The sequence below is a fragment of the Enhydra lutris genome, unplaced genomic scaffold, assembly GCF_002288905.1.
Source record: "Enhydra lutris kenyoni isolate GAN:26980312 unplaced genomic scaffold, ASM228890v2 scaffoldscaffold38, whole genome shotgun sequence".
Lineage (NCBI taxonomy): Eukaryota > Metazoa > Chordata > Mammalia > Carnivora > Mustelidae > Enhydra > Enhydra lutris.
Genome location: NW_019154122.1, coordinates 13,203,556 through 13,230,780, shown reverse-complemented (window position 1 = coordinate 13,230,780; position 27,225 = coordinate 13,203,556). Strand labels below are relative to the sequence as shown.

The window sequence follows — 27,225 nt, the reverse complement described above, 5'->3', positions numbered from 1 at the left end:
TGCGTCGCTCTTTGTCCACCCTGTGAGTGGGACATCACACAGTCTTTGAATCTTCCTTGGAAGGAAAATGTACGCAAAGAACCGTGCCACATTCTAAGGGAGGTTTCACTGCTATTTGTTCATTTGTGGTGAGAGCCCCCGCTCGGCCAAAGCAAGGCCTTGGCTCTGACCCACGTGGAAGAAATAGCAGCCCCTCTGGCCAGCGCCTGGGTGCTGTGCCCTACTCCTTGCCCTCTCTGCAGCTCCTAGTAAGGTGGGGGACTATGAATTGTTAACCGGAAACAACGGGAACATTTGCTGCCAAACAACCCCACGTCGGCGCCGTCCGCCACAGGCAGAACTCCAGTCCTGACCTCAGAAACACTGGAAAAGCGTGGACACCGAGACACGTGTCGTGTACGGATACGAATATTTACAGCCAGCTGGGTTTTTGGTTTTCTTCTTTTTAGTTATGAAAGTAATTTAGCTCAAGCCATGAATGAAACTGGCACAAAGTGAATCGTCCCTGAATCCACGCCCCTGTGGAACCGGGGCTCAGCGTTAACAGTCCTCGACTTCGGCAAGCACGCACGTGCTAGCAGTGTCTTCATTCAAACTTCGTTATTCCCAAAATCAATGTGCACGTTCCCTTTATTTGAGCCGTGTCCTCCCGCCTCGCTTTCCGAAGTTCGGAGGTAGAGCCGACCTGAGATTCATTCGACCTCGCCCCTCTGGACGGACGTTCATGTTTCCAGTAACTAATTTTTTGTTGAATGGAGTAGCTTAAAAGCGCTGCAACTTGCAGAAAAACAGCTGTTCGAGCAGGAGCCGGGCTTGGCCAGCGCTGGGCAGAGCGGACTAGCGCGAGACTACTCACCCCCAGCGTCCCGAGGCGCTAAGGCAGCCGGACTTCGCAGCCCGCGGCGGGCACGGAGGAGGGCGGGGGACCCGGCGCCGCGCCGCCTCCCACCTCCCGCCGCGCGAGGGCGCGCGCGGCCCGGTGCAGCCGCTTCCGCCGGCGCCCCGCCCCCCGGGCTCGCCCCGAGCCCCGATTGGCTGCGCGGCGGGAGCGCGCCGAGTCAGGGGGCGGGCCCGCGCCGGCTACAAAGCGGCGAAGGTCACGGCGCAAGCAGGCGCGCGCCGCCGTCCTGCGTCCCGTGTCCCGCCTGCGGCCCTGGGCCCCCAGCCCCGTGGCCCGTCGCCCGCCGCCCGCCGCCCGCTACCCGCGCGGGGAACCATGGAGGGAATGAGCGCGCTGCTGGCCCGCTGCCCCACGGCGGGCCTGGCCGGCGGCCTGGGGGTCACGGCGTGCGCCGCGGCCGGCGTGCTGCTGTACCGGATCGCGCGGAGGTGAGTGCGCGCGGCCCACGCGGCCTCGGCCCGCGGCTCTCCGCCCGCCCCGGCCGCTCCGGGACCGCGCGGCGCCTCCCTGCCCGCGAGGCCGCGGCGTGGCGGTGGGGGCCCGGCCTATGCGCCCACGCGCCGGGACCCGCTCTGCACGCCCGCGTCCCGCTGGGGGCTGGGCTGGGAATCTTCGTGGTGGGGAAGCGGCCGGGGCGGTGGGGTGGGTTCGGGGATCCCAGGAATGCGGGGCGGGCGAGGACAGCCAGCGCGTGGGTTACAAACTTCCTCCCCCACGGAGACGCGTGCCTGCCGAGCCGCGGGATCTGCAGGGCCGCCCCACGCCCACCCCGGTCCCCGACACCCTGCGGGAGAGTACCCGGAGATGGGGACTGCGCTCTTGCCCGCCTTCAGCCCGGCTCGGCCGGCACACGCTGGGATGGACTGACACTAGCCGGCACTTTCTGGTCGCGTACGCCGGCTGGGGCGTTGTTCTAATTTCACAGGGGCCCAATCAGAGTCACGACCCCAGCAGCCCCTGGAGAAGGAAGCCCAGGGACAAAAGAGCTGAGTAAATTGTCATTAATTAGAAGAGCCACCGTGTGAACTGAAGCCGCCTGGTCCTGGAGCTCACATTGCTAACCCCTGGGCTACACTACGTCCAAGAGCAGGGAAGCCTAATATTCTTTTTTTTTTTTTTTTTTTTTTAAGATTTTATTTCTTTATTTGACAGAGATCACAGTAGTCAGAGAGGGGGTGGGGGCGGGAAGCAGGCTCCCTGCCGACGAGAGGGCCTGATGCAGGGCTGGGACCCAGGACCCTGGGATCATGACCTGAGCTGAAGGCAGACGCTTAACTCACTGAGCCACCCAGGCTTGGAGGAAGCCTAATATTCTTTTTTTTTTTTCTTTAGGATTTTATTTATTTATTTGAGAGAGGGGGAGAGAGCATGAGAAGGGAGAAGCAGACTCCTCAAAGAGCTGGGAGCCTGATGTGGGACTTGATCCCAGAACTCCAGGATCATGACCTGAGCTGAAGGCAGTGGCTTAACCAACTGAGCCACCCAGGCATCCTGGAAGCCTAATATTCTTAAACGAGCCAGTCCTCCTGCTGCTGCCACCGCCGCTGCTGAGCTGGGTCAGTGGCTGTCCCAGCTGTGGCAGGGCTCAGAGATCATGCTGACCTCTGTGTTCTGAGGGCCCTCCGTGGTGAGGGAGAAAAGTGGAGTGGCCTCTAGTTCTGCAAGGCCTCGGGCGGCGCAGCTGTTTCCACATCTGATCCGGCCTCTCAGAGAACGGGGGAAAAGACAGGGTTATGAACGCATCCTAGGGACAGAGTGGGTGCGTTTGTCATTTCAGCAAGGGACCTGCAAAGCTCAGGTACCGGGCAGAAGAAGAGAAGGAACTGGGCTTGCAGTCACATGGCAGCAAGTGGCAGAGCTGGGATTTGAACCTGGGCAGTCTGGTGGTTCTTCCTTAACCGCCACCATGTGCTGCTTCTCACCCAAGGGAAAAAGACAGGAGGGTGACTGAGTCACAGGTTTCCTGGAGGAGGAAGGGTAGGAGGGACATCAGCTGTGTCTGCAGGGTGAGCCAGACGGGCAGGCTGAGGAGGGGGTGGCTTCCCAGAGGAGGATAGCAGGGGATTGATGGAGCTCCCGGTTCAAGGGGTCCCTGCCATTGCAGGTCTCCCACTGTTCTGGTTCCTGCCCAATTTCTGGAAGCTGGAGGGGCTTCCAGGACCAGCTGGTTCAAGGTGGTCATTTTGTACATGAGGGAACCGAAGTGCAGGGGCATGTGGCAGTCTGCTCTGATTCCCAGAGCCTGTGGACAGCAGAAGGGAGCTCAGGGCCCGGCTTGTCTCCTGGACACTGCTGCCTCCCGGATGCCCTGGCGTGGGAAGTGGTACATCAAGGATCAGAGCCTGGGTCCGGCTTCAGTTGTGTTTAGTGTGGCTGAATTTGGGCTGGCTTCGCTCACTGTGCCTCACACTCCTGTGTCTTCAGCTGTGGCTTTTCTCAGGGGTCCTGTTCTCTCCTCTTGGGCTGCTGGCTGCAACTTCCCCTCCTGGAGATAGGAATCTGGAGACTCAGGGCTGTGTTGGGTTAGCTGGTTCGAGGGCAGCCCGGAGGGTACCTGGAAGGCCTTTTCACTCCACCAGCAGGACACCACAGAGTCATGGTGTGGCGTGGGGACCTCTTTCCTGGCTGGCCTGAGAAGGACCAGACCTCTTCCAGGATGCTCTGAGATTGTCGGAAAGCACAGGCTTTTGTCTGGGTATCGTAAATTGGCCACTGTCCGCTCCAGAAGCAAGACAAGCCCTGCAGAGACTGAGCCCTTCTCCCTCTAGCAGGAAGATCGCTGTGACAGCGAGGAACGTTGGCTTTTGCTCTGTGGGTTTTGAATGAGGAGAGTTGTTTCTGGAAAGCGACCCGGGAGGGTCGGGGGGTGGAGACTGGCTCAGGAGCCTGGGGAAGGGGCCGCTTCTCGGAAGTACTGCAGCCCTCGTAGAGCCTCAGTAGTCCTGCCCGGATCGTTGGTAACTCGGTGCTGACAGCATGCAGTAATACGGGCACACCTACCGCCTCCGGAAGCCCATTCTCCAGATGAGGGAACCGGGGCCTGGAGAGCTTGGGCTCGTGCCCTCCTCTGGCCTCCGTTGAACAGCAGATCCACTCCAGCCCCTCGGGTCCTAACCAAGCCCCACACTGGGTCCTCGCTGAGCACGCGCAGGAGGCCACCACTCTCCGCCCGGGCTGGGAGCCTGAATTGAACTTTGCGGGGCCGGCTTGCCTTGCCTCTGGGCTCCTGATGGCTGCCTGCTCCTGCCCCATCGCGACTCCCATCTCCGGACTCTGCTGCTCAGTATTGTGTCCAGGATCTTATCTTCTGCTAGCATATCCCTGCTCAGGGCCTCCCATGTCACTGCCCGTGGGACCCTGGGTGTTTACTGGCTTGTGTACTTTCTGGGGTTTAGAGACGGAGAAGACCAGCCTCCCGGGTTGGGCACCAGAGCCTCATCCTGGCGTCCAGAGTCCCCGTCTCCCGCCCGCCTCCAGCCGCACTCTCCTGCCACCGCACACCAGCCCAGGGACCAGCCCTCCCTGGACGCCCGCCAGGTGTCCCCTCCCCCCTTGGCCCCGCCACCCCGCCTGTCTGAATGCCATCTGCTCATTGTGCCCTGCTGACCAGCAGACCCGTTCTTTAGGGTAACAGCAAATGCTCTGCTGGTTGGCCTCTCCTGTGACATATGTCACCAGCTGCCCTGTGGACTTCTCCGTTCTCCTCGTGTCCGGGTCAGAAGTAGAGAGCCTTGCTTGTCTCTGCCGACGAGCCTGGCATGTGCTCCGTGAACACAAGAGGTGCTGGGGCAAAGGTGGGCGGTCCGCCATCCCCAGGCCACATCTGTCCCAGAGAGGTGGGTCTGGGGGCTTCCGGGCTTGGTACCGGCAGGATGGCCTCGAGGCCGGGCAGAGGCCTGGAGGCACCGAGCTGCTGCTTGGTGTTGCTGGTGCCGCGGCCCCAGGGGTACCTGCTCGGACTCTCCTGGCTAGGACAGCACGTGTTGCCCGCTCGGGGCACAGAAGAGCAAGTGAGGAACTGCCTGGGACTCCACCGAGGCCCCCTCACCTATGAGGCTGTCCCACACTGTCTTTCGGGGCCTTGCCAGGGGCTGCCCTCCTGGCTTCTGAGGGAACTGGCCTCCCTGTCCTGGAGACCGTCTCCCAGGGTTCACGCAGCGCTCCCGCGGTTGGGGTCAGAAGCAGTCTGCCAGGCCTTCTCAGGGGAGGCTGGGCACTTCTTGGGGCCCGGTGGAAACATGGACACAGGTCTTCCACAGACGCTAAGCCCGCTTGGATAGGGATGGAGCCCATCCATGTGTCTCCCCTGTGTGACGCGGTGCTGGGCTCCTGGCAGGTGTCGAGGACCTGGAGCTGCGTCCCTCAGAGTGGTGGGCCCCCTCCTGGAACAGATGCCCCCGTCCCATGTGTAGGAAATGTCAGGACAGGAGCTGTGTTTTCACTAAATGCCCATCAGAGCTGATGGGGGGGTACTGTTGTTGAGGGCGTGTGTCTGTCTTTTTTGCCCCCGGTCTGTGGGTTCGGGGCTGGTGGAGGGCTGGGTCAGGAGAACGTAGCTGCGTCTTGTTTCTCCCAAGGGGCTACCCTGCTCCTGGCTGGTTCAGGCCTCCTCTGGCTCCAGCAGAGCCCAGGAGCTCAGCACGCTGCAGCAGAAGCTGGGTGAACCCCTCCAGACCCCCCTGGGGCCCAGCCTTCCTCCCTCGGGCCGCCTCGCCAGGGCCTGTCTCATCCTTGCCTGTGGTACGGAGACATGCTGCCTTACTACCTCAGACGTCGCCTACGACTCAGAGTGGTTTGTCCTAGAGCCTCCCTGGGGTGGAGGTTGTTGGCTTGGGGAGGAGGGGTTTGGAGGTTTCATGAGGGGACCTGGGGGGCGTTTTCCTGAGCAGGAGCAGGAGGGGCGCTAAGCTCTCAGAATAGACCGACCCTCACACTTCTTTGTCGGGCCTGGTCCAGGTGGAGGAGGGTGCAGCCCTCCGGGGCCCAGCGGCACTGGCTGGGGAGCTGACACTCATGCCTCCGGCACCCCGCTGCTTGCTGGCCCATCCATCGCTCCCAGGCCCTGGACCCTTTCAGGACTGGTTGCAGGGGAGCCGTTGGGGAGGATTTGGTGGCCTGTGGACCCCCACCGTCACCCCCACCCTGGGCAGGGATTACCACGGGGTGACGGCTACTGGAGGCAGAGTTGGCCCCAGGGACCAGAGCTAATCCCCCGCCTCTCCTTCCTGCCACCCGCTTCCAGGCCAGGCTCATTTCCTGCTCAGCGGAGCTGGAGGCTCGGAGTGGAAATGATGGATCCCTGGGGCAGGAGGGGCTCCGGGCTCCTGGGATGGAAGCTGCAGGTCCTGCTCACCCGCGTGGGGTCCCCGGGGCCGGCGCCTTTATCTCCTGCCCCGATCATCCTTTATGCCGAGTCCGCCAGATCCTCTGGTTGGCGTCTCCCCAGAGGCCAGGTGGGGCCTGGTGGGGGGCTGAGGAGGCCCCTGGTGAGAATGGGGACCCCGGGGGCAGGTGAGAGAGGTCTCTCGGCCTGCATCATCACTTAAGGGGATGTGGCCCCCTGCACCATCACCGAGACGCCTGTGAACCAGGCCTGAATGAGCAGAGGGCAAGCCAAGTGGCAGCATCTCGGCGGGGCGGGTTTCCGCACCTCTTGCCCTGCCTGGCACCGCTGTCCCCCACTCTGTGCGTGGCGCCCAGGGCAGCTGTCCGAGTGCCTTGCGCCAGCCTCCTGCCAAGCTCAGCACTTTCCTAAATGCCCTGATTTGATTCCCTCAGCAGCCTCCATTTGGGGCAAGGATTATCATTATCTCCGTCGTTCCCTAAACAGTGGAGGTTCCAGGAGGTAGGTGACTTTCCCCAGAGGCCACGCCACACAGCCGGGAGCACGGTGCTGCACCGCCTGGCCATTTCTAGGCCTTACTCTGGCCTCTTGCTGTTGACAGGACGTGGCGGGCCCTTGTCCACTGCGAGGGCTTTGGCCTAAACAGGGGCAGAATGTGTGCTGCTGTGGTTCCGGGGGGCGACACAGGGCGCCCTCTGTACCTTGGGGCCCTTCCTCGCATACCGTCGCCTCCCCCAACACCTTCCCAGCCTGACCACTGTGGATTAGGCCCTTAGGCGGGCATCGTTCTGTACTTCCCACCCTTGACCTGCTCTTGTCCCCAGGTGACAGGTCGTAAGACTGCCTGCACGACCCTCATAACCTGCCAGGGGGCGGGGCGGGGGGGGTGAGGAAGGGGCCAGGCCAGGAGGCGGCTGCAGCTCGGGGTCCCGGAGCAGGCCCTTTGCGCTGTAGAGCACCTTTGTGTGTCTTGTGCCATTGGATTGTTGTAACACGTGGAGGCGCCGGTTCTGGGATCACTCGCCCTTGGCAGGTGCAGGCCAGGCTGGGTGAGGACAAGCTTCCTGGGGCTCACAGGTAGAACTGGCAGAGCCAGGGCCTCTGGCTCAAGGAAGCATGAGATCGTGGCTGCCCTGTGGATAGGACTCGGGTGTGGTGTGAGTGTCCGCACGGCGGGGCCCAGGCAGCACCCCGGAGCTGGAGGTGGCCTCTGGAGGAGAACAGAAAGGACAGGGTCCATGAGGCCAGGATCCCAGGGCTCAAGCAGCTGCCATCCATTGCCCACATGGTTTCTGGCTTCCCTGGGACTGGAGGGGTTTGCTGGACAGTTGCTCTTCTCTACCCCACTCCCCCCACCCCACAGCCAGTGAGCTGGGTGAAGGCGCCCAGAGCACAGATCCCCCAGTGTCTGGGCTGGGATTATCCTGCAGACCCCACCTGTCACCACATGTGTGGCCAGCCAGGCCCCCTGTGGATGGCCGCCCTGTCCCCTCCATCAGGGATGCTTCACTCCAGTCTGAGCAGCTGTCTCTAGTCCCCACCCCTGTGTCTCCTTGGCCTCAGTCTCTTGGGGTTTTCATCTGTGGAGCACAGGAGGCTCCTGCCATCTGGAAACTCCCAGAAGAGCACCGTTTCTATGGCCCAGGGGGAGGCCCAGGGTCTGCAGGCCTCAGGAGGGTGGTCCTAGAGCCTGGCCCCTGTTGCCCCCCTGCCTGAGCCCTAGGACGCAGAAGGAGGGTGGCCCTGGGGAGCCAAGAGGTCTCATGCATCTTCAGGTGTCCCTGGGGAGGTAGGGGGGTGGCAGGAGCACGAGCAGGCAGATTTCTCCTGTTGGCCTTAGGAGAAGCTCCACCTAGCCTCAGCCTCCTTGCTGGTCCTCCTGGTGAACCCTCAGCGCGCAGCCGGCCCCTTGTCCAGGCATTTCCTCCAGCCTGCTGCGTCCCCTGCTCTGGGTGCCCAGTCTTGCCTGCAAGTGCAGGTGGCAGAGCTCTCCGGGCTGACCCGACCCTGTCCTCGCCCACAGGATGAAGCCCACGCACACCGTCGTCAACTGCTGGTTCTGCAACCAGGACACGGTCGTGCCCTATGGGAACCGCAACTGCTGGGACTGTCCCCACTGTGAGCAGTACAACGGCTTCCAGGAGGTGCGGGTGCCCCTCCACCCGGGAGGATGACGGGGGCCTGGGGAGCGGGGGTGGCAGCATCATACCCCTACAGTGGCGGTTGGGGTGCACACCCAGATCTTTCTGGCTCCGGGCCCGTTCCGTGCCTTGCGTCAGACCTGGAGTCGGCAGGCTCCCTGCAGAGGCCGGGTCGCGCGGCTGTGTGGGCCATGCTCTGCAGCTTCCGCCCGGCTCTGCCAGGCCACCAGACATCTGGGTCAGCGAGTGCGGGGTTGGGGGGCGTGGGCACAGCTGCAGTGCAGGGAAACTCCGTGCACAAACCCAGGCGGCCAGCCCCAGGTTGCTGTCCAGCTCCCTGGAGCTGCAGGGTGCCACAGGGGTCCCAGGGCTGCAGGCTGTGGGGCGGGGGCAGGCTGCACTCTCGGGGCCCCATGTGGGAAAGCTTCTGCCATTGCCTGCAAAGAAAGGGGAGGCTTGAGGTCGCCCCCACTTCCCTGGAGTGGCGCCAGCTGGGGCTCCCCACTGACTCCACCCATGCACCCCCCCTCCCCCAGAATGGCGACTACAACAAGCCCATCCCCGCCCAGTACATGGAGCACCTGAACCACGTGGTGAGCGGCGCGCCCCGCCCCCGCGCACCTGCGCAGCCGCAGCAGTGGGTGAGCAGCCAGGTGCTGCTGTGCCGCAGGTGCAGCCACCACCAGACCACCAAGATCAAGCAGCTGGCCGCCTTCGCGCCGCGGGACGAGGTGAGGGGGGCTCGTGGTGGCGCATGGTGGGGGGGCCCTCCTCCTCCTCCTGCCCCTCGCCAGCCCCACATCCCAGCCGTTCAACCTCGTCCACCTCGGTCAGGGCACTTCATGCTCACGTAGTCACAGCCGGCAGGGCTCCAGGCCGGGACGGTCATGGAAGCCCCAGCGCCTGCCTGAGGGCTTTGTCCTGGGCAAGGGGGAGGTGGGGTCCTGGGGCTCCAGCGCAGGCCTTGTCAGACTGTCGCATCTGTGTCTCTGGGTCCGTCTTGTCTCTTGTCCTCTGGCCAGCCTGGCGGGTTGTTGTGGGGTCGGTGGAGGGCGTTCCCAGCTTCTGGGAGAGGAAACTGACAGAGCCCAGCAGCCCCTATTAGGGATTCGCCTCATCTGGGCCCACAGTGGGGCCCAGCAGGCCTGTTAGCTAGCACAGCCCAGTCTAGGGGTTCCCTGGCTGCTGGAGAGGAGCCCACCTGGGGCCCAGAGACCCCGGCTTCCCCACGCTTCTGCCAGCAGGAAGGAGTGTAGCACAGAGCCGTGGCTGAACAGGGGGAGCGGGGAACCTGCTTAAGGAAGGGAAGGCAGGTGCAATGTGGCAACCGGAGCCGCTGCTCTGGCATATTTTGTGCCAGTAAGAGACCAAACCGGTAATTCTCCGGGCTGCTGCAGACTGGAGTGTTGGACTCCCCTGGGGAAGGAGAGGTGTGCTGCTGCCTCTTGAGTCTTGAGTCTTCTGGGCTGTTTCTGAAGCCCAAAGAACCCTTCAGCTCCCACGAAAGCCTTCGGTCCTCTAGTGTTTTCTGGATCCTTGGTCTTAAGGGCAGGGGCAGACCCTGCCTCTGGGCGGGTTCTGTCTGCATCTAAGTAGCGTCAGCCTGGAGCTGTTTCTCCTGGGACTCCCCTTCTTTCCCGGAGCCAGGAGGGGAGGCTGAGGCAGGGACCACGTCTCAAGTTCCTGGCCTCCTGGTGCCCCCTGTGCGGTCACAGAACCTGGCTGGAGAGGCCCCTGTCACCCGTGGGCCCTTGCCACATGCCAGGTTCTGGGCTGGACCTGCCACTCGGGGGCCGGCATCTCCCCTGCAGGCCAACCATCGGGTCGGGCACCACCCGAAGGAGGTTCCAGCGGGGATGACTTGCTCGGGGTCACCCCCAGGGGACGCTGAGCCTCTGTCGTGCGTCCGCGCCACAGGGCAGGTACGACGAAGAGATCGAGGTGTACCGCCACCACCTGGAGCAGACGTACAAGCTGTGTCGGCCGTGCCAGGTGGCTGTCGAGTACTACATCAAGCACCAGAACCGCCAGCTGCGCGCCCTGCTGCTCAGCCACCAGTTCCGGCGCCGGGAGGCAGACCAGAGCCACACGCAGGTTGGCATGAGATCCCCCCCACCCCTGCTGCAACGTTTGGGGAGTCACAACCTTGAGATGGGGCGTAAACCCCCTGGTAGAGGGCTGAGCCCCCGTGAGCAGAGGGCAGCTCTTCAGAGCTAAGGTCCTTTTTCTGGAGGCAGGAGCCTTTCCAGGGGCCCCATCCCCACCCCTGTCCCTGTCTCTTCCTGTCTTCAGACCAAGCAGGGGTCCCAGGAAGAGTGGCTCTGATTGTGTTGGTTTGTGTTTGTGCGCCTGAGCAGGGTGTGGGGGGTAGGTGTCTGGGCCCTGCTTCCCCGACACCGGCACAATCCCCCACAGCACCCTTCATGGTGGGTCTGCCGTCCCACCCCGTGACCCCCAGTTACGGGTGGAAGCCAAACGTGAGGAGTTTAAATAACTTGCAGATGGGCACACACCAGGATTTGAACCCGGCACTGTTTAGCTGTAGCTGTTTTTAATTATTATCACTACTAGGTTGATGGAATGTTCTGGTTTGGAAACTCTGAGGTAATAGCAGGTGGCTTTAGAAGTAAAAGCCATCCACCCCAGGGACACCTGGGGGGCTCAGTCATTAAGCATCTGCCTTCAGCTGAGGTCATGGTCCCAGGGTCCTGGGATTGAGCCCTGCGTTGGGATCCCTGCTCACTGGGGAGGCTGCTTCTTCCTCTGCCTGCCGCTCTTCCTGCTTGTGTTCTCTCTCTGACAAATAAATAAAATTAAAAAAGGGGGGGGGCAAAACAAAACCATCCCCCCCAGAGGCATTCCTGCCCACCCTCTCCATGCCCAGCTGGTGTGGTTTCAGGCTGCACCCAGGCCTCTGACCACAAGGCCATGGCCACGGCCCGCACACCCACTTCTACATGGCAGGAAGCGAGACGCACTGACCTTTGGCTTTGCTCCTCACCACCGTGTTCCTAGACCAAACAAAGTGGCTGCTGTGGTTTTTTAAATTCATTTTGGCCTGAGTTACCGCGGTGTGTGTTATAATTCCATTTAAGATCACAGCAGGAGCTTTTTTTTTTTTTTTTTTAATATATATTTTTTTTATTTGTTTGACAGATTACAAGTAGGCAGAGAGGCAGGCAGAGAGAGAGAGAGAGGAGGAAGCAGCCTCCCTGCCGAGCAGGGAGCCCGATGCGGGGCTCGATCCCAGGACCCTGGGACCATGACCCGAGCCGAAGGCAGAGGCTTTAACCCACTGAGCCACCCAGGTGCCCCACAGCAGGAGCTTTTGATGAGAACTTGACAAAAGGAAAAACTAGAAAAAACAGGTCACCATAATATCAAAAGCGTTTCTCTAGAGGACGTGGGAGAGAGTAGCCGACCCAGCACGGTGACATCCGTGGTGGTGGGTGAAGGCCGGGAAAGGCAGGAGGCGTGTCAGTGGAGCCCGGCAGTAAACTGAGGAAGCTGGGAGCGCGGAAGAGTTGAAGACCCGCTGAAGACTGTCTCTGTCTCTGACCGTCAGGAACCAGGTGGCGGTTTGGTTTGGTTTGGTTTGGTTTGGTTTTGTTCAAGCAGAGCTTGAGCTTAGGACCCTGAGGTCAAGAGTCGGACGCTTAACTGGCTGAGCCACCCAGGCACCCCTGGAACCAGGTGGATTCTTAAGCAAGTGCTCTGGGGCCCGGGCCAGACCCCCCATGCAGAGCGGGCCCCAGGGATGACACTGGTGGCACTGGCCGTCTCACTAACCGGTCTCTCTCCCCCTCAGAGCTTCTCGTCTGCGGTGAAGGCCCCAGTCCAGGTCATCGTGCTCCGCGCCCTCGCCTTCCTGGCCTGTACCTTCCTGCTGACCCTCGCGCTCTATGGCACCAGCAACCCCTTTGCCCCACAGGCCACCCTGCCCCCAGCCCTGATGTCGGGTGGCAATGGCTCAGCCGCACCCGACGACGGCAGCACCCCGGGGCCGGAGGGCTGGCAGCAGCTGCTGGGCCTACTGCCCGAGCACGCGGCCGAGAAGCTGCACGAGGCCTGGGCCTTCGGGCAGAGCCACCAGATGGGCGTCGCGGCCCTGGGCCTACTCACTTGCCTGCTGGCCATGCTGCTGGCGGGCCGCCTCAGGTGTGTGCAGAGCCCAGCGGGGCAGGACTCGGGGGGAGGAGGACACCCGGAGTCGAGGCCAGGAGGCCCTGCTGGGCACACAGCCGTGGGCAAAGTTCCATGGCGTGGCTGGAACGAGACACGGTCCCACTTCTCCGGCCGCTGGGAGTCGGTGGGGGCAGGGTGGGGGGCAGGTGTCGAGAGGAAACGCGTGTGGCCTGCTTGAGGGAGTTGGTGGCACTTGGAGCCGGCCTGCCCCTCACTGCCATGTGCTTCGGCCACCTGGCGTGCTTCTGTCTCTCGGGCTTCTCTGGTGCGGAGGCGGGGTGATTGGGCCCAACTCCATCCCTGGTTGTCTGGGGACCGAGTGGGGCCCTAGTCCCCCCGCCCCCGTGCACTTGGAGACTGTGGTGAACAGTGTCCGTGTCATCTCAGGGGCTCCGAGGGAGGGTCCGTAGCCTGGGATCCCCCCATTCAGAGTCGTGCAGCACGTGGGTGTTGGAAGTGGGAGTCAGAGGCCCCAGACTCTGTGCTGTGGGCAGGACCAGGGATGGACACGGGAGACTGGAAGTGGCCGGAGGGAGCGGGCTCTTACCCTGCCCGTCCTGGGCCCTCACCGCTCCCCTCCTCTGTCCTGCAGGCTTCGGAGGATCGACGCCTTCTCTACCTGCCTGTGGGCCCTGCTGCTGGGGCTGCACCTGACCGAGCAGTACCTGCAGGCCTCCTCGCCCAGCTGGCTGGACACACTCAAGTTCAGCACCACGTCCCTGTGCTGCCTCGTGGGCTTCACGGCAGCCGTGGCCACAAGGAAGGCGACAGGCCCGCGGAGGTTCCGGCCCCGAAGGTCAGAGAAGCAGCAGTGACTGCGGGGGGAGGACAGACAGACGGACAGGCCTGGAGCAGGGCCCCTCTGACTTGGCGTCTTACCTGCCTCACTCCTGCCCTTGCCCAACCTAGAGCCCCTGTCCTTTCCGGCACCATCAAACTGCCCTCCCAAGTGCCCTCTAGCTGCCCACTACTGCCACTGTCTTTCTGGCCAAAGACCCCCCCTACCACCACCGCCCCGAGACTGGATCCTGGGGGGCACCCACACAGCCTGCTGCTGACCCAGGGCCTCTGGCTGGCAGCTCCAGGAGCCCCCGCCCTGGGCACACTCTTTCCTGCTTTTCACACCAGGGGTGAGGGGCAGGTCCCTGCTGTCTGCTGCTCCTCTCACTTTGCTCTATCCCTGAGCCCCTGGCTCGGGCTGGTGATGGGGCTGGGCCCTTGCCGCATGGCCTCCTTGGGCTGCTTGGCATGGGCAGGTGCTGCTGAGCACGGGCCAGAGCAGAGCCCTCCCGACCTGGTCTCCACATCACTTCTCTGGTCTATCCTTTTGGTCGTGACTGTGGTCCAGCCAGCCCACACGGAGCCGGGGAACCAAGAGGACATAGGGCTGCGCCCCCGGGTGTACGGTTCAGTTCCGGCTCCAAGACCTTCCTGAGACACACGGTCCCTTGGCCTCCTTCCCCAGGAACGGAGAACACTGTTCTTGGGTCCCGACTGGGCCTGACCTTGAGTGTGTGGGGCGAGGCTCTTGAGGGGGACGTAGAGAATCCTGTGGCTCCTGTGGTCAGTGAGTGTCTTCTCAGAAGCCAGGCTGCTGGGGGCGTTCGCCCGGTGGGGGTGGTCTGAGCAGTCTTTCTTTCAGTCTTCTGCTTTTCGGGCACTGCTCCTTCTGAAATGCAGCTGGCTTTGCCCTTAAAAGCCAGGGCCCAATCCCGGTGGTGGAGCCCTGTGCACCACCACCCCCACCTGCCGCAGGGGCTGGGGTACAGGCCTCCCGAGCAGAGGCTGCCCCACCTGGCTGGCAGCGGAGGCCTGAGTCCTCTCGGCCTGCTCCCCTGCCCCATGCCTGGGGTGTCCCACTTCCTCCACTTGGCCCCTGTAGGGTGCCCGGGGAAGGTTGTCACTCCCTGCGGATAGCACAGGACAGGGGCCCAAGGCTGGCACACGTGACACCGGGTTGTTTGTCACCTTGTCCTTCTGTCCTGTCACTAATTCTCCTAGCACCACTCCGGAGGCTGCTGAGGCTCCTGCTTCCCGGTTCCCTGTGGGGCAGGTGGGAACACAGGACAGAGCCACTGCTCCCAGGGAAGCACGCCTGCTAGTCGCTGGCTGATTCCAGCCAGGCCCTGGGCTCTTCCAAGCTTCAGTTTGCCATCTGAGACGAGAGGTGGGCCTTTCTCCAGGGCCCCTGAGTGCTGATCTTGGCGTGGACACACTGTGGACACGGAATTGCCACCCACTTACAGAGGAAGTCGTTAGCCTAGGGTGCCATCTCTGAGTGCCATCCCAGCAGGTGGGCGGGCCCAGGGCTGCCCCCGTCTGGCGTTCTGCACTCTGATGACTCCCTCCAGGGCCGGTGTGGCCTACCACCCGTCACTGAGTATCAGTCCCCCTCCAGATAGGCCCTCGAGGGTGCCAACCGTTCCCCGTTACATATTGGAGCTAGGGGGAGGCAAAGCAGAGGACATGCCCATGAAGGTCACGCTCAGCAAGGGGCCACCTGCTAACTGAGCCTGAGGGGCAGGTGCCAGGCCCTTCATGGAGTCTGGGCCCCGCTGTCATGGTCCTTATATGCTCACGGGGTCCTAAGAAGCCACCCCACCCCACGCACATGCATGTGCGGCAGCCGGGGCACCGCCCTGCACCTGGGGTGGGAGGGGGTGGTCTGGAGCTGCCTCCTAGCTGTGTGGCCCCAGTTGAAGCCCCCCCCCCCCCCCCGGCTGGGCTTGGCTTGTTCTCTGCGGAGAGGGAGGTGTAAGGTGACCGTCCAGGAAGGAGGAACTGGAAGCGAGCCCTGCGGGCCTGGCTTGGCTGTCGTCAGGGGAGGGGGAGGATGGCCCACTGCCCGTCCCTTCATCCCCAGTCAGCCTGCCAGGGAGGGAGAGGAGGTGGCAGGTGCCCCGCCAAGAGCCCGTGGTCTGTTGGTTGTGCGTGCCCTCGTGTACGGAAGCACCCGTCCTCAAGGAAACTGACAGCGTGATGCTAATGACTGCTTTTCTTGGCGTTGAGTAGAAGCAGGACATCTGTGTGTATGTGTGTATTTAAGTTAAATTATTTATAATAACCACAACCAGCTCCCGTGCTGGCCAGGAGCCCCCGCTGAGCAGATGTCTTTCCTGCCCTCTAGCGGGGAGGGAAAGTCACCCTCATGAGATGGGCATCCTCGGAGCGCGGCGTCCTGGGCTTTTTAGAGTTCTGCTTGACTTTTTTTAAAACTACCTGTCTGTCCTTTGAAGTGCGTTGCTTGGAGTTTATCCATGCCCTCTGATGTTCGCTGGCAACAGCTAAGGGAGTGCAGGCAGCTCTGGGATCAGGGCTTACTAACTGGAAATGCGTCGCCCTACCCGGGACCTCTGTCCCCCTCTGCTGGGGACCACTGTCAGACAACCTGCGGTCGGGCTGTCTCCAAGATGTGAGGGGGGCCACTTGGCTCTCTTCTTGCTCCAAGTCTGGGGTCCCCACCGTGGGCGGAGCAGCTGCCTCGACACACCCGCCTGGGGAGGAGCCCATGTCCCTCCCGTCCGTGACTGTTGCCACATGTCTCGCCCTCTCTGGTTGTGTGGTGACCTGCGGAGGACTAGTTGGTGACTGTCTTTGCTGTAACCGTAACTCCGGCCGTGGATGTCGTGTGTTTCATGCTGTATTCTCAATAAATGCCTCCGGGCGCCGCTCCCGCGGCAGGCGTCAGGCACCATGTCTTCTTTGTTCTTTCACGTTCCTTTGGAGGCTTCTGGGCCGGGGCAGGGGACCTCGGGGCACAGGCGTGCCCACGGGAGTCAGTTTGGGTGCTGGCGACGCAGGCCCCAGCGGCTCAGGGCTCGGCTGTCGTTGTGCCCTGCTGGGTTCTCTCTCCCCCGTCTCAATAAACTGCTGCTTAAAATGTAGTCCTTTCTCTCCTTCCGTTCCCGTCACGGACTGGGATTGGGTCGAAAGAGACCGGGTGGCCCCCTTAGCGTCCGATGGGACATGCTGCCCGCCCCGTCCCAGAACCCAGTGATGCAGTGGATGTGCAGACTTGGATTCGGGGCTCAGTGCCTCTCTGAGCTGGGGTTTGAGGGTGTGGGCTGGTTTGGGGGGGCTGCTTGCCAAAGGAGGCGTCGATACCTTTGAGCTCGCTGGAGCCTGGCAGAGGTTTCCAGGGACCGTCTGCTGCGGAGCCATGACAGGAGCACCCTTGGCACTTTATGAGGCTCTGCTAGGTGACTGATGTCACTGCGTGTCACAGCAGGAGGGGTCAGACCAGAGAACTGGCTCCTCAGTGCCAGCGTTCTCGGAATCAGAGATTGGGAAGAGCTCCCGTGCCGGACGGCTGAGAGACTGGAGTTCTAAGCACTGGGGCCGCCCCAGGTGTGAGCAGGATCTGGGGAAGCGGGTAAGAACTGGAAGGACCCTGGAAGCTTCTCTTGGGCACAGCTGACCACCTCTGAACCCTGCAGCGCGATGTGGAGCCACTCCCCTCACTTGCCGGGTGGGGAAAGTGGGGGGAGTGGGCTCTGCGGGGGGGGGGGGGGGGGGTCGGGCACAGGAGGCCCTGCACCGAGTGCTGCTGCCCTCTGCTGGACAGGCCCGCCCTGCCAGCCTACCGGGTCCCCGAGGAGGTGCAGGCCCCCAAAGGGGACAGAACTTCACACGCGATCAGAGCAGGCTGGCCCAAGGTCCCAGTGTGCCTTCCCTGCCCCTGCAGTGAGGTGGTGGCCCCCCCGCCTCTGGCTCTCCCCCCACAGTGGTGGCACCGTCCTGCCACGTGGTATCACTGTTCTACGTTGACAACAAAATTGATCTGTGTAGAGCCAGAACATTCCACAGGTGTCTGGGGGGTTGGCAAGGAGGTGGGGGTCTGATGGGCTTGGGCGGAACAAGTCAGCGTGTGGCGTGCGGGCACGTCCTGCGGGGAAGTGGCCGGATACTCCTGGCGAGGGGCTTGATATTTCCTGCCACGATTTCCCCACGTCCCCCAGACCCAGGGGCCCTGCCTTTGCTTCTGATGTCCGGGTAGCCTCCTGGTGTTTTGGCCCGCACCAAGAGATCCCGTGATTCTCGTAGGGGGCGAGGGCGGACCCCACGCTTTCCTCTCGGAACTTGTTTAAAGCAAGGGCTGGGAGTGAAAAACAGGGAGATCAGCAGAGTGTGGCTCTGCTAGCGGTGCCCCGAGCATTTGGTCACGAGGGGCGCAGGGTGGGTCCCTTAGCCGGCCCCTGGCTCTGATGCAGGGCCTGAGCCGGCCTGCCTATCCATCGGCACCTTGTCCATGGCCCCAATTGTCCCTTGGGACTGAGGTAAGGCTGGACCTCCCCCAGCTCCGTCCGGACGGCGGACTAATGTATTAACTGCCTCTGTCCCTCCCTCCCTCTGTAATCGGTTGCCTTAATCAGAAGCATGGTTGACAATCTGGCTTGGGGCCACCGGGTCCTCTTGTGTGATTTGTCCCATTCTCGAGTTAAAGAGACACTGTCACCTTACGTCTTTTGGGCAGCCTGCGATCGTTTACTGGTCTTTTCTAAGCTGGAGTTAGGCTTGCGTCCCCAAGAGCCACTTCCTGGGGGTCCCCGAGCCTGATCGCCTCCCTGTCCACTCTGCAAGCGGCTTTAGACGAGTGAACGAGACCAGAGAGCAGCAGTGGGGCGCCCGGAGCTGGGCCCTGGGGAGCAGGGGGCTCCCCGAGCTCAGCCGCCCCGTCAGGAGGCTCTGGGCATGGAGCGCCAAGTGGCCAGGGGGAGCCCAAGGCCTTTGGCCTTCACTGGGTGCCTGGCGCGGGCGCGGGCATTTTCGCTCCAAGGCGAAGGGTTGGCGTGAGGTTGGCAAGGGCGACAGTGTCACTTTAATCCCGAGACTAGTAGTGGAACTAGTTTGCTGTGAAGCTGAGGGGCTCGGAGGGGCTCAGAGGGGCATGCAGGGAGGGCTGGGTCACGCTGGCGCCTCCAGCCACCCGCTCCTAATGGCGTGAATGCGGTCGGACTGCTTTTCCGCTTCAACTAACGCACGCCTCCCTGGGACCCCGACTCCGGCCCCACCTGGCACCAGGGGAGAGGGGCCGGGACCTGGGCGGAGGCCGCCTCCAGAGCCCCCCGGGGCTGACCCTCCTCTTCTCTCCCGCGCCCGACGGGCTTTTGCAGGTGTTCCCCACGCGTCGCGGCCGGCCTCTGCCCCACGAGCCCCAGCCTGGCTGTGCCCTACCCGGGCGCGGGCCCCTCGCCGTCTCTGTTCATCCCCACCCCGCCCGGCTTCCTGCCGCTCGCCAGCCAGCAGCTGTTCCGGTCTCCGCGTCGGGCCTCGCCCTCCTCGCTGCCGGGCCGCCTCAGCCGGGCCCTCTCGCTGGGAACCATACCCTCCCTGACGCGGGCAGGTAAGGGGCGCGGCGCGGGGGCTGCTGGAGGGACGGGCGGAAGGGGGCTCAGATCCTGGTGCCGCCTCTGCTCTTCCTACTCTGAGCCTCAGTTTCCCTCCAAGAAAACGAGGCTCATAGCAGAGCCTGCCTGTGGGTGTTTGGGTCAAACAAGGTGACCAAGGTGACACTTTCAAAGCACCTTCCCGAAGGGCCGTGGGCGCTCGGTAGATGTCCACACGTTGGCCGTGGCCTTTCGCCACTGTTCTTACTATCATCAGGACTGCCACATTTTGCCGTTCTAGCTTGGGGGCTGGAACATTTGCCCGGGTTTATTGAGCGCTTGCTGCCTGCAGGCCCTGGCACGACGAACACCTGGTCCCTGTCCCAGGACACGTTGTCCCATCCTTCACCTTTTGCAGCAGAATCTTCCTGGGAAGTCCGTTATAAACTAAATCTGGTGTTTCCTCCTCGGACCCTCCGGGGGGAGCACCTCTGTGAGGGCCCTCGGTGCTCTGGGAAGCCTCCTGGGCGGCATGGGCTTGCTGCCTCCTCGGACTGCATCCTGGGGGTGGCTTCCCGGGTGGCGGGTTTGGAAGTGGGAAGCCACGAGCCAGAATCCCAGCCTCCAAGAATGTGGGCGCCCTCTTGGTTAATCTGGGCTTGGTAATCTGCAACTGGTGTCTCGTTTAAGCCCCACAGCAGCTTTGCTGGGCTGGGGGCTCTGGCTCCAGTCGGAGTCCCCTCTGAGCTTTGGTTCCCCGTCCCCCCGCCTGCCGTGACTTACCCAGGGTCCTACTGCAGCTCGGAGCTGGGCTTTGTGCCCAGTTGTCTGGCTTCTGAGCCCAGGCATCCTTCTGGATAGAGGGTGTGTCACACCACAGGAGGACGGGGCACACAGTGGGTAGGGTTCACGGCCTTTTGGGTAGGGCCAAAGGTGTGATTACCTGAGTACAGACGCCTGCGCTCCAGATGGTTCTGTGTAACCAGAAGTCAGCGGACTTACTGGACGAGCCGCCCTCCTCCGCTCATTCAGCAGAGCTCCTGATCCCCTGCTTGTGTCCCTGGGGGTGGTCCCTGGTCCCTGGAATTCCCTGAACATGGGAACCTGGGAGGCCCAGCAGCTGGGCGCTTCCCCTAGAATGTTCTGTGGAGCTGTTCATGAGGCCTTCTGGGTAGGGGTGAGGGTAGGGCTGGTGGGGGCCAAGGTGGGGACAGGGACACAAGCTCCCAGGCCTCTGTAGGACCAACTCAGTTCAGGTCCTGCCGGGCCCTTCTGATGGCCATCTTGGGGACAGAGGTGCAGTCTGGGGGGGAAGGCTGCCTCTTGTTTTGCTCTTTAAAATATGAAATGAGGGGGGCACTTGGCTGGCTCAGTCAGTAGAGCATGGGACTCTTGATCTCAAGCGCCTGAAGAGAAATGACTCCAGTTAATGTCCCACAGGGTGAAAGGCAGGGACTTGATCTCCGAGGGGCCCCTCACTGCCCCTCTTGTTCCCCGTAGGGCAGACGCAGGGTTGAAAAACAGCCCCAAGCCCCCCCCCCCCCCCCACCGCTCCTCCCTCTGGAAAAAAGCCCACCAGCTGCCGGTCTGTTGGAGGCAACTTGGGGGTGCTCAGGCTTCCCCATCTCTAGCCATGCTAGTGCGGATTCACGCTCCATGGGGGTCTTGTGAGCTCCTGATGTGGGCAGCTGAAGTGCCAGGAGTCGTCAGTTGGGAGCAGCCAAGTGGGCCGCCAGCCCATGACCCTGGGAGGGCCTCGAACCAGAGGCCATACCTCAGGCCTGAAGTGGGCATGACGTCAGGGAAGCTCCTAGAGCAGGGTCCTCAGCTGACATGGCTGCTGCTGTTATTGTGGGATGGGAATACCCGGAACGGCAATGACCAGAGGCTTAGCTCCTCCAAGGTAGTTAAAGGCCATTTTGCTTATATCCCGAGTTCATACTCGGATGCCTTTCCTTTTCCCCTGAGCAGAGACGTCCGTCTGTTCCCTGTGACCCTTGAAGAGAACTTGGGACAGGAGCGGGCAGACTGCTGAGGGCGCCGGGAGCCTGGCACCTCCCAGCCCGGAGCAGCCCGTCCTCCTAGGACGAGACTCCGAGACTGTGCAGGACTCTCCGTGCTCGCCAGCCCCGGGGGCCGAGCGGGGGGCTTCCATTTCAAGCTCCTTGGGAGCTGTGGGTGGCATCCCAGAGCCAGTGCAGGCCATGGGGGCGGGATTTCCCACCCATCACGGAGGACCCACAGCCTCCCTGTTGCCCTGCGGGGCTGGAGGCAAGGACCGCAGGGCACCTCTGTATGTTGCAGCCTGTCTCGGACCGTCTGGTGACGGGCGGGATCCCAGGGCCTCCCTGCTGGGGGCGGTGAGGATGGTTTTTGCAGCTCCTTGCCTCAGGTAACCAGGTTCCCATTTCCTGTGTCTGTCTCTCGCTCTCCCTCTCCTCTTCTCCTCCCTGCTTCCGGCCTTACAGCTCGTGCCCAGCAAAGACACTGCTCTCCTAGCTTCCATAGAACAGGTTCCAGAAAGGCCACGTGGCCACGCTTACCCAGACACAGGGCTTGGCCTGGGCCTGTGTCTGTGGGCCTTGTAGGGGAAGGGGCAGAGGACCCTCAGGGCCCCGAGGCAGTGGAGCAGCAGCCGCTCAGGACAGCACGTGGCGGCCGCGAGATCTTCCCACACTGCGCTCTCAGCCGAGCGCTGAGGATATGTGGGGTGGGGTCTCCGCCCTTGGGGGGCACTTGACTGAGGAAAAGCAGCGTGTTCAGTGTCCCCTGAGGTGCAGCCTGGGCCGGTAGGCACGGGTTAGCGGGGGGAGGGACCCCAGAAAGCTGAAGGAGTGGCTCTGGGGGAAGGGGGCCGGGGTGACTTTCCCCACGAACTGAGAGCGGGCGAAGCGGATCTCGGACAGTAGTTCACGGAGTTGCTTGAGAGCCCGTGTTTTCATGAAAGCCTGACATGAGTGACAGAGGTTAAATGTCAGCAGATCAGGGACTGGAGAATGGAGGGGTTGGGCAGCTGTCGTCCCCACAGGCCTGACACGTATCACCCTTCTCTTTCCCTCCAGACTCGGGGTATCTGTTCAGCGGGAGCCGCCCCCCATCTCAGGTGTCTCGATCTGGAGAGGTTCCTGTTTCAGGTAAGGAGGACAGGGAAGCTGCTTTCGATGGGGGAGCGATGTGGGCGGGAGTTTCCAGAGCGTCCCGTGGATAGAACAGCAGTGTGGGGAGCGTGAGCTGTAGGGTCCGAAGGGGGCCGGTATTCAAGTCTCAGCCCTGTGCCTCCAGCAAGTGCAGCCCTGGGTAAGTGACTCATATCCTGTGACTCACTTTCCTCTTCTGTCAAATGGGCGCAGCAGTTTCCAGGATTCGATGGAATGCTGTCGCCCTTATCAGTGATGACTCCTGGAGGCGCGCATTCAGGACCCCGCAGGAGCAGGGCTGGGGTTCCCCAACTTTAGTTAAGTCAGGAGTGCCCTCGGGGCAGCAGGGATGTGGCGAAGGATCTGTGATCCTCTGGCCGCCCTCAGCCCCTGGCAGGCTTCCCTCTGTCCCCTGTCCTGGTGCAGCCTTGCCTTTCTTCCTGGGTTACTAGAGGAGAAGCCCCAGGACCAAGGAACAGTAGCCACAGCAAGGGTAGCTGTGACAGTGGGGAACGCTCACACCTTGTCACCAGTCTTACCAGAAGTCGTCGTCTCTGTCCTCCTCCTGCCCTCCAGATTACTTCTCTCTGCTGTCGGGATGCTGTCCCTCCTCCCCGCTCCCTTCCCCAGCACCTTCCGTGGCTGGCTCTGTGGCCTCCAGCTCTGGCTCTCTGCGCCACCGCAGGCCCCTCATCAGCCCGGCCCGGCTCAACCTGCAGGGGCAGAAGCTGCTGCTGTTCCCGTCACCCCCCGGGGAGGCCCCCAGCACACCCAGCAGCTCAGACGAGCACTCACCCCACAATGGCAGCCTCTTCCCCCTCGAGCCGCCCCAGGTCCCGCAGAGATCGCCGGCACCGGACACGAAGCTCAACATGGGTACGACCCTCTGACTGCCCTCCTGGCCAGGCTGTGACAGGGCCGCTGGTCACATGCAGTTGTGGGACGACCCAGCAGGAGGTCACACACAGCCTGTCCTTGCCCTTTCCTGGGCACGTGAGGCCACTCTCCTGAGCTCCAGACACTCCTGGCCTGGGCTTCTGGTGCCCTTGAACCGTCATAGATGTTGCCCTCTGTGGGCTGATTTTATTTTCTTCTTTTGCAATTGACCTTGAGGGGCCTTTGTTCTTTGGGACGGATCAAAAAGGCATCGTGCCTTGCTAGCCTGTGCCTGTCTGGTCGTAGATATTTTTGTTTTGCTCAGATGGTGGTGTTCTGACAAGCATTTTTAAATTTTTTATATCGGGCCTTAACCTTTACAAGCTAGAACTTTCCCCTGAACGTGTGGATTTGCTGTGCTTCTTACAGCGTCAGAAGATTTGGCCACAGTGGGCCTGGATACTGGCCAGACAGGTGGAAGGACAGGCTGACATCCCACGTCCCAGCCTTGGCCACCCCCCTGCCCCGCCTCCTGAAGCCTCGCTTGTGGCCCTCATCTGTCAGAGCCTGCTGGGCACGGAGTTTGCTGCTCCTGGTCCAAAACCAGCTCCCCTCGTGGCGGCTGCGCAGCCGGGTTATGCACGAGGACCTGGCCTTCCATGGCCCAGGGTTAGGGCCAGTGGGCAGGGCCACGTCCAAGGACGGTCCTGGGATTGGAGGTGGAGCCGCCCCTGTCTGTCCCTGGGGGTGAGCGGTGAGCACCCGCTGAGACACCCCTTCTCTCTGCAGACATGAGGTCGGGGCCAGAAAGAGGCGGTGCCTGCAGCAGCTGGACCATCAAGAAAGAGGACGACTCATCCCAGTCGTCCGCCTGCGTAGTGGACACCACCACCCGGGGGTGCACAGAGGGGGCCGCCACCTGGAGAGGTCTGTGCTCCGACCTGGGGGAGGAGGGCAGGGTGGCTCGGGGGCCACGGGTCTGCAGCCCCCGCCCCTCCTGGTCTGTCAGGGGCCCTGAGAGAGAGAGCTTTCCAGGGCCCTCGAGGGCCAGAAGTCCATGAGATAACACCCCCCAGCACCTTCCGAGTCCAGCCCCACGGGACAGGCAGACAACACGCCCGCGCTCCGATCAGGGTCTGCATCCGCCCCTGGCCACAGGGAGCTCTCAGATCTGACCGAAGGAACACAGCACCAGTGAGAATGTAGTTCCTCGGCTGTGCCAGCGGCGTCTCGAGCACCCCGGTGCCACAGGGGGGCTCTTGTCGCCAGTGCAGACACCGAGCGCTCCAGCCCTCACACGGGGTCCCCGGGAGGACGCCGACCCAGAGTGCCTGGCCCAGCGCGGAGCTGCGGGGTTCCCGTCCGGCTCCCCTGTGTGCGGGCCGCGGGGTGGGAATTGAGATGAGCTCCCGGCTCTGTGAAGCCCCGGGAACGTGGTGGGCACGTAGGAGTCAGCCCAGGGGCATCGGGGGGCCACGTGTGTGGGGAAGACGGACGGACAGGTGTACACAGGTGGTTCTGAGCTGACCGGAAATAGGTGCTGCCCCCCCACATCTGGCTGGTCTGGGATGTGACTCCGCAACCACAAGACCCCGAGCACAGACTTGGGGAGGGAACCCCAGCGCGGAGCCGGGGTGGGGCACTTCTCACTCTACTAGAGCCCCTGTTCCTGTCTGTGCAGTGGCGGTCGCCCCCTGACCCCCTCCCCGGGGTGCAAGTGCAGGACCCTCTAGCCCAGTGCCCGTCTGGTAGCGCGGGCTCAGGAAAGGAGGCGCCTCATTGACCAAGTGACCCTAGGGGCAGCGGTCTTCCTGGGAGGGAGGCCCCTGGGGGGCTGGGTCGGTGGTCCCCTGCACAGCGACCCCACCACCCACTGGTCCCTCTTCTGACAGTGTCTCTTCACTCTCTCTCTCCAAGGTCGTTTCGGGCCCTCCCTGGTCCGGGGCCTCCTGGCTGTGAGCTTGGCCGCCAACGTGCTCTTCACCTCGGCCTACCTGTACCAGGTCCTGCGCTGAGCTGTGGTCCACAGCCTCCAGGTCCCTGAGGGGCTCAGGGGTGCCCCGGTGCATGCTGCTCCCACCACTGCCGGCCTCGGAGCCCTCCCCGGGGCGCTGCCTCTGTCGTCCTCACCAGGGCCCGTGACCCCACTGGGCCCGTCCTGTCCTCGGGATCCCCTCCTCACCTAACAGACCGCAGGGCTGAGCGTGGGCCGTGAGATCGCTCTCCTCCCTGCCCGTCTTCTCGGCTAACATCACTTGTGTTTGGTGCTGACCCTGACCCCGAAGCCAGGGGTCCCCAAGGGGCCGCGGGACCCTGGGGTCCCCTCCCGCACTGCCCAGCCCGCCTGGCAGGAGGGCCACTACTACTGTAACTGCCCAGGAGCCGGCTGCCCCCCGACCCTGTGCTGCGGGCCAGGACCACCTCTCTGTACTGTACTCTGGTCCCACGCAGCCACCTCAGGTTCCCTGGGGGAGGAGCAAGGGATGGTCCCTGTGTCACTCACCCTCAGTCCTGCCTGGGGAAGAACAGAGCCCTTGGACAGGCCCCCTTGAGGACGGGCCTCCCCTGCCTCCGTCTCGCCCTGTCCTGTCCGTTCCAAGTCTGGCCTGGCCTCTGGCTCTCCTGGCTGGGGAGGTGGAGGTCTGGGGTCCCCAGCCCAGGGCCCCTCAAGTTCTAGTGTAAGCACTAATCCTCCCCCTCCCCCTGCCGGCCTCCCTGCTGCCCTCGTGTGCCCCCATTTTGTTACCTCCAGTGACCTGCCCAGGCCTGCACTTCTGGGCCCCTCCTCCGTGCATGGGGCTCCCACAGGGGCCTCGCTGGAGCCCTCAGCCTGCGTTGCCCTGCAGGACAGGCCCGGGGCAGCCTGCAGGTCTCCGAGGAGACCGAACCCCACACCCTGCCCTGCCACCAGCCTGGCCCCTTCTGGCCCCCCAAGACCCTACTTCCTTCCTCCCTTTCGTTGTGCTGTCATCGTGGGCTCAATGTGACCTCAGTCTCCAGGCCACCTCGGCTGGCTTTCTCTCCCACCCCACTCCCCAGGCCCCGCCACTGCCCTGCCTACTGCTCCCACGGATTTGCTCCCCGTGACCCTCCGCCTCTGCCGGGGTCCCGTCCTGCCCGAGTGGAGGGGGAGGCCCTTGGTCTGGCCCAGGGACCCCCCACCCAGTGCTGTGAGGACTGAGTGTGCGTGTGCATGTGGCCCTCGGATTTCCCCCGCCCCGTACCCACTGCCCTGGGCCTCAGACGCAGGCAGGCAAGCGTGGACCGCGTGTGTGTCTCGCACGTGCCTGTGCCCCTCGGGGAGGGACGGGCAGTCTCGGTGAATTCTAAGACTTGCCCGTGGGGGAGGTGGAGGGGAGTCGTCGCGAGGACAGGAGGAATGGTCTTTATCATTCAGGGATAAAGTTTAATTTTATTTTTCTACACATTTTTGCCAGGTAAGGCATTCTGCTGCTCAGCGGGATGCCCCCAGTTCTCCCTGCCAGGGAGGTTTCGTTTTTTTAAGCCTTGGGTGCTTTTTTAGTAATTTTTTTTACCATGTGGGGAAGGAGTTGCTCTGACCTCCCTCTCTCTCCTCTTCCCACCTGCTCCTGTCCTGAGAGCTGTTTCCTGCCCTGCCTCGCCGCCAGCATATGGGGCGTGGGGGGCCGGGGGCCGCACCGGGACCCTGAGTCCGACTGCCAGGGCTGACCCAACGCACAGGTGGTGCTGTTTGGCCCCTGTTTGTGGAGCGGGCACGTTGTCAAGTTTTTTAATTTTAGTTTTGCCTAACAAAGCCAAACTCCACTCCCGAGTACCCTTCCTCTGGCTCTGAGGAAGCCCCCAACACAGAGCGCCCGCCCCCTCCTCTCGGCCCCTCCTGCCCGAGACCCGAGGTCCCAGCACCCTGTAGGGGCAGGGGAGAGGCAGGGCAGGGAAGGGGGCTTACTTATGTTTCAGTCAAAAAACACAACCTTATTTTTCTTTATAAAAGCAAAAAAGGAAACCAAAAAAGATACCAACCTTTGAACTATATACCTCAGTCCGTCTTGTCTTCTGTTCACTCGGGAGGCTCAGGCCTGGCGGGGAGGGGTCCTGGCCACAGGCGGAAGCGATTTCACCCATTTCTTCAACATAGCTTTGAGAGTGGGGTCTTGGGGCTTATGGTGGCGGTGGCAAGTACAGCATGACCTGTCCCCTGGAGGTGAAGGGATTGGAACCAGGAGACCCACTGCCTGAGGAGGGCCTGGGCGGGCCGGGCAGACAGGAGCTGGCTGAGCCCAGAACCAAGGAGGGTGTCCCTGGGGACAGCGCGAGTGAGGGCTCAGGCAGAAAG

At 62.7% G+C, this 27,225-nt stretch overlaps 1 protein-coding gene across 1 annotated transcript; it reads left to right on the top strand.

Annotated features, from left to right (window-relative positions):
* Positions 1 to 1,216: 1,216 nt before the first annotated feature.
* On the top strand, positions 1,217 to 26,881 carry LOC111154663 (transmembrane protein 201). Its single transcript, XM_022514461.1, has 11 exons — positions 1,217 to 1,329; positions 8,269 to 8,389; positions 8,923 to 9,117; positions 10,304 to 10,480; positions 12,195 to 12,544; positions 13,164 to 13,367; positions 18,685 to 18,914; positions 21,960 to 22,031; positions 22,611 to 22,910; positions 23,700 to 23,837; positions 24,828 to 26,881. Exons 1-11 carry the CDS (start codon positions 1,217 to 1,219, stop codon positions 24,923 to 24,925), a joined length of 1,998 nt encoding a protein of 665 aa, XP_022370169.1. The 3' UTR covers positions 24,926 to 26,881.
* The last annotated feature ends 344 nt before the right edge of the window (positions 26,882 to 27,225 follow it).

What these genes read in the sequence shown, in the direction of transcription:
- LOC111154663 (XM_022514461.1), top strand. Translation starts at nt 1,217, where the DNA reads ATGGAGGGAATGAGCGCGCTGCTGGCCCGCTGCCCCACGGCGGGCCTG. An exon ending in AGTACAACGGCTTCCAGGAG is followed by an intron (nt 8,390 to 8,922) that starts GTGCGGGTGCCC and finishes CCCCTCCCCCAG; the next exon opens with AATGGCGACTACAACAAGCC. An exon ending in CAGACCAGAGCCACACGCAG is followed by an intron (nt 10,481 to 12,194) that starts GTTGGCATGAGA and finishes TCTCCCCCTCAG; the next exon opens with AGCTTCTCGTCTGCGGTGAA.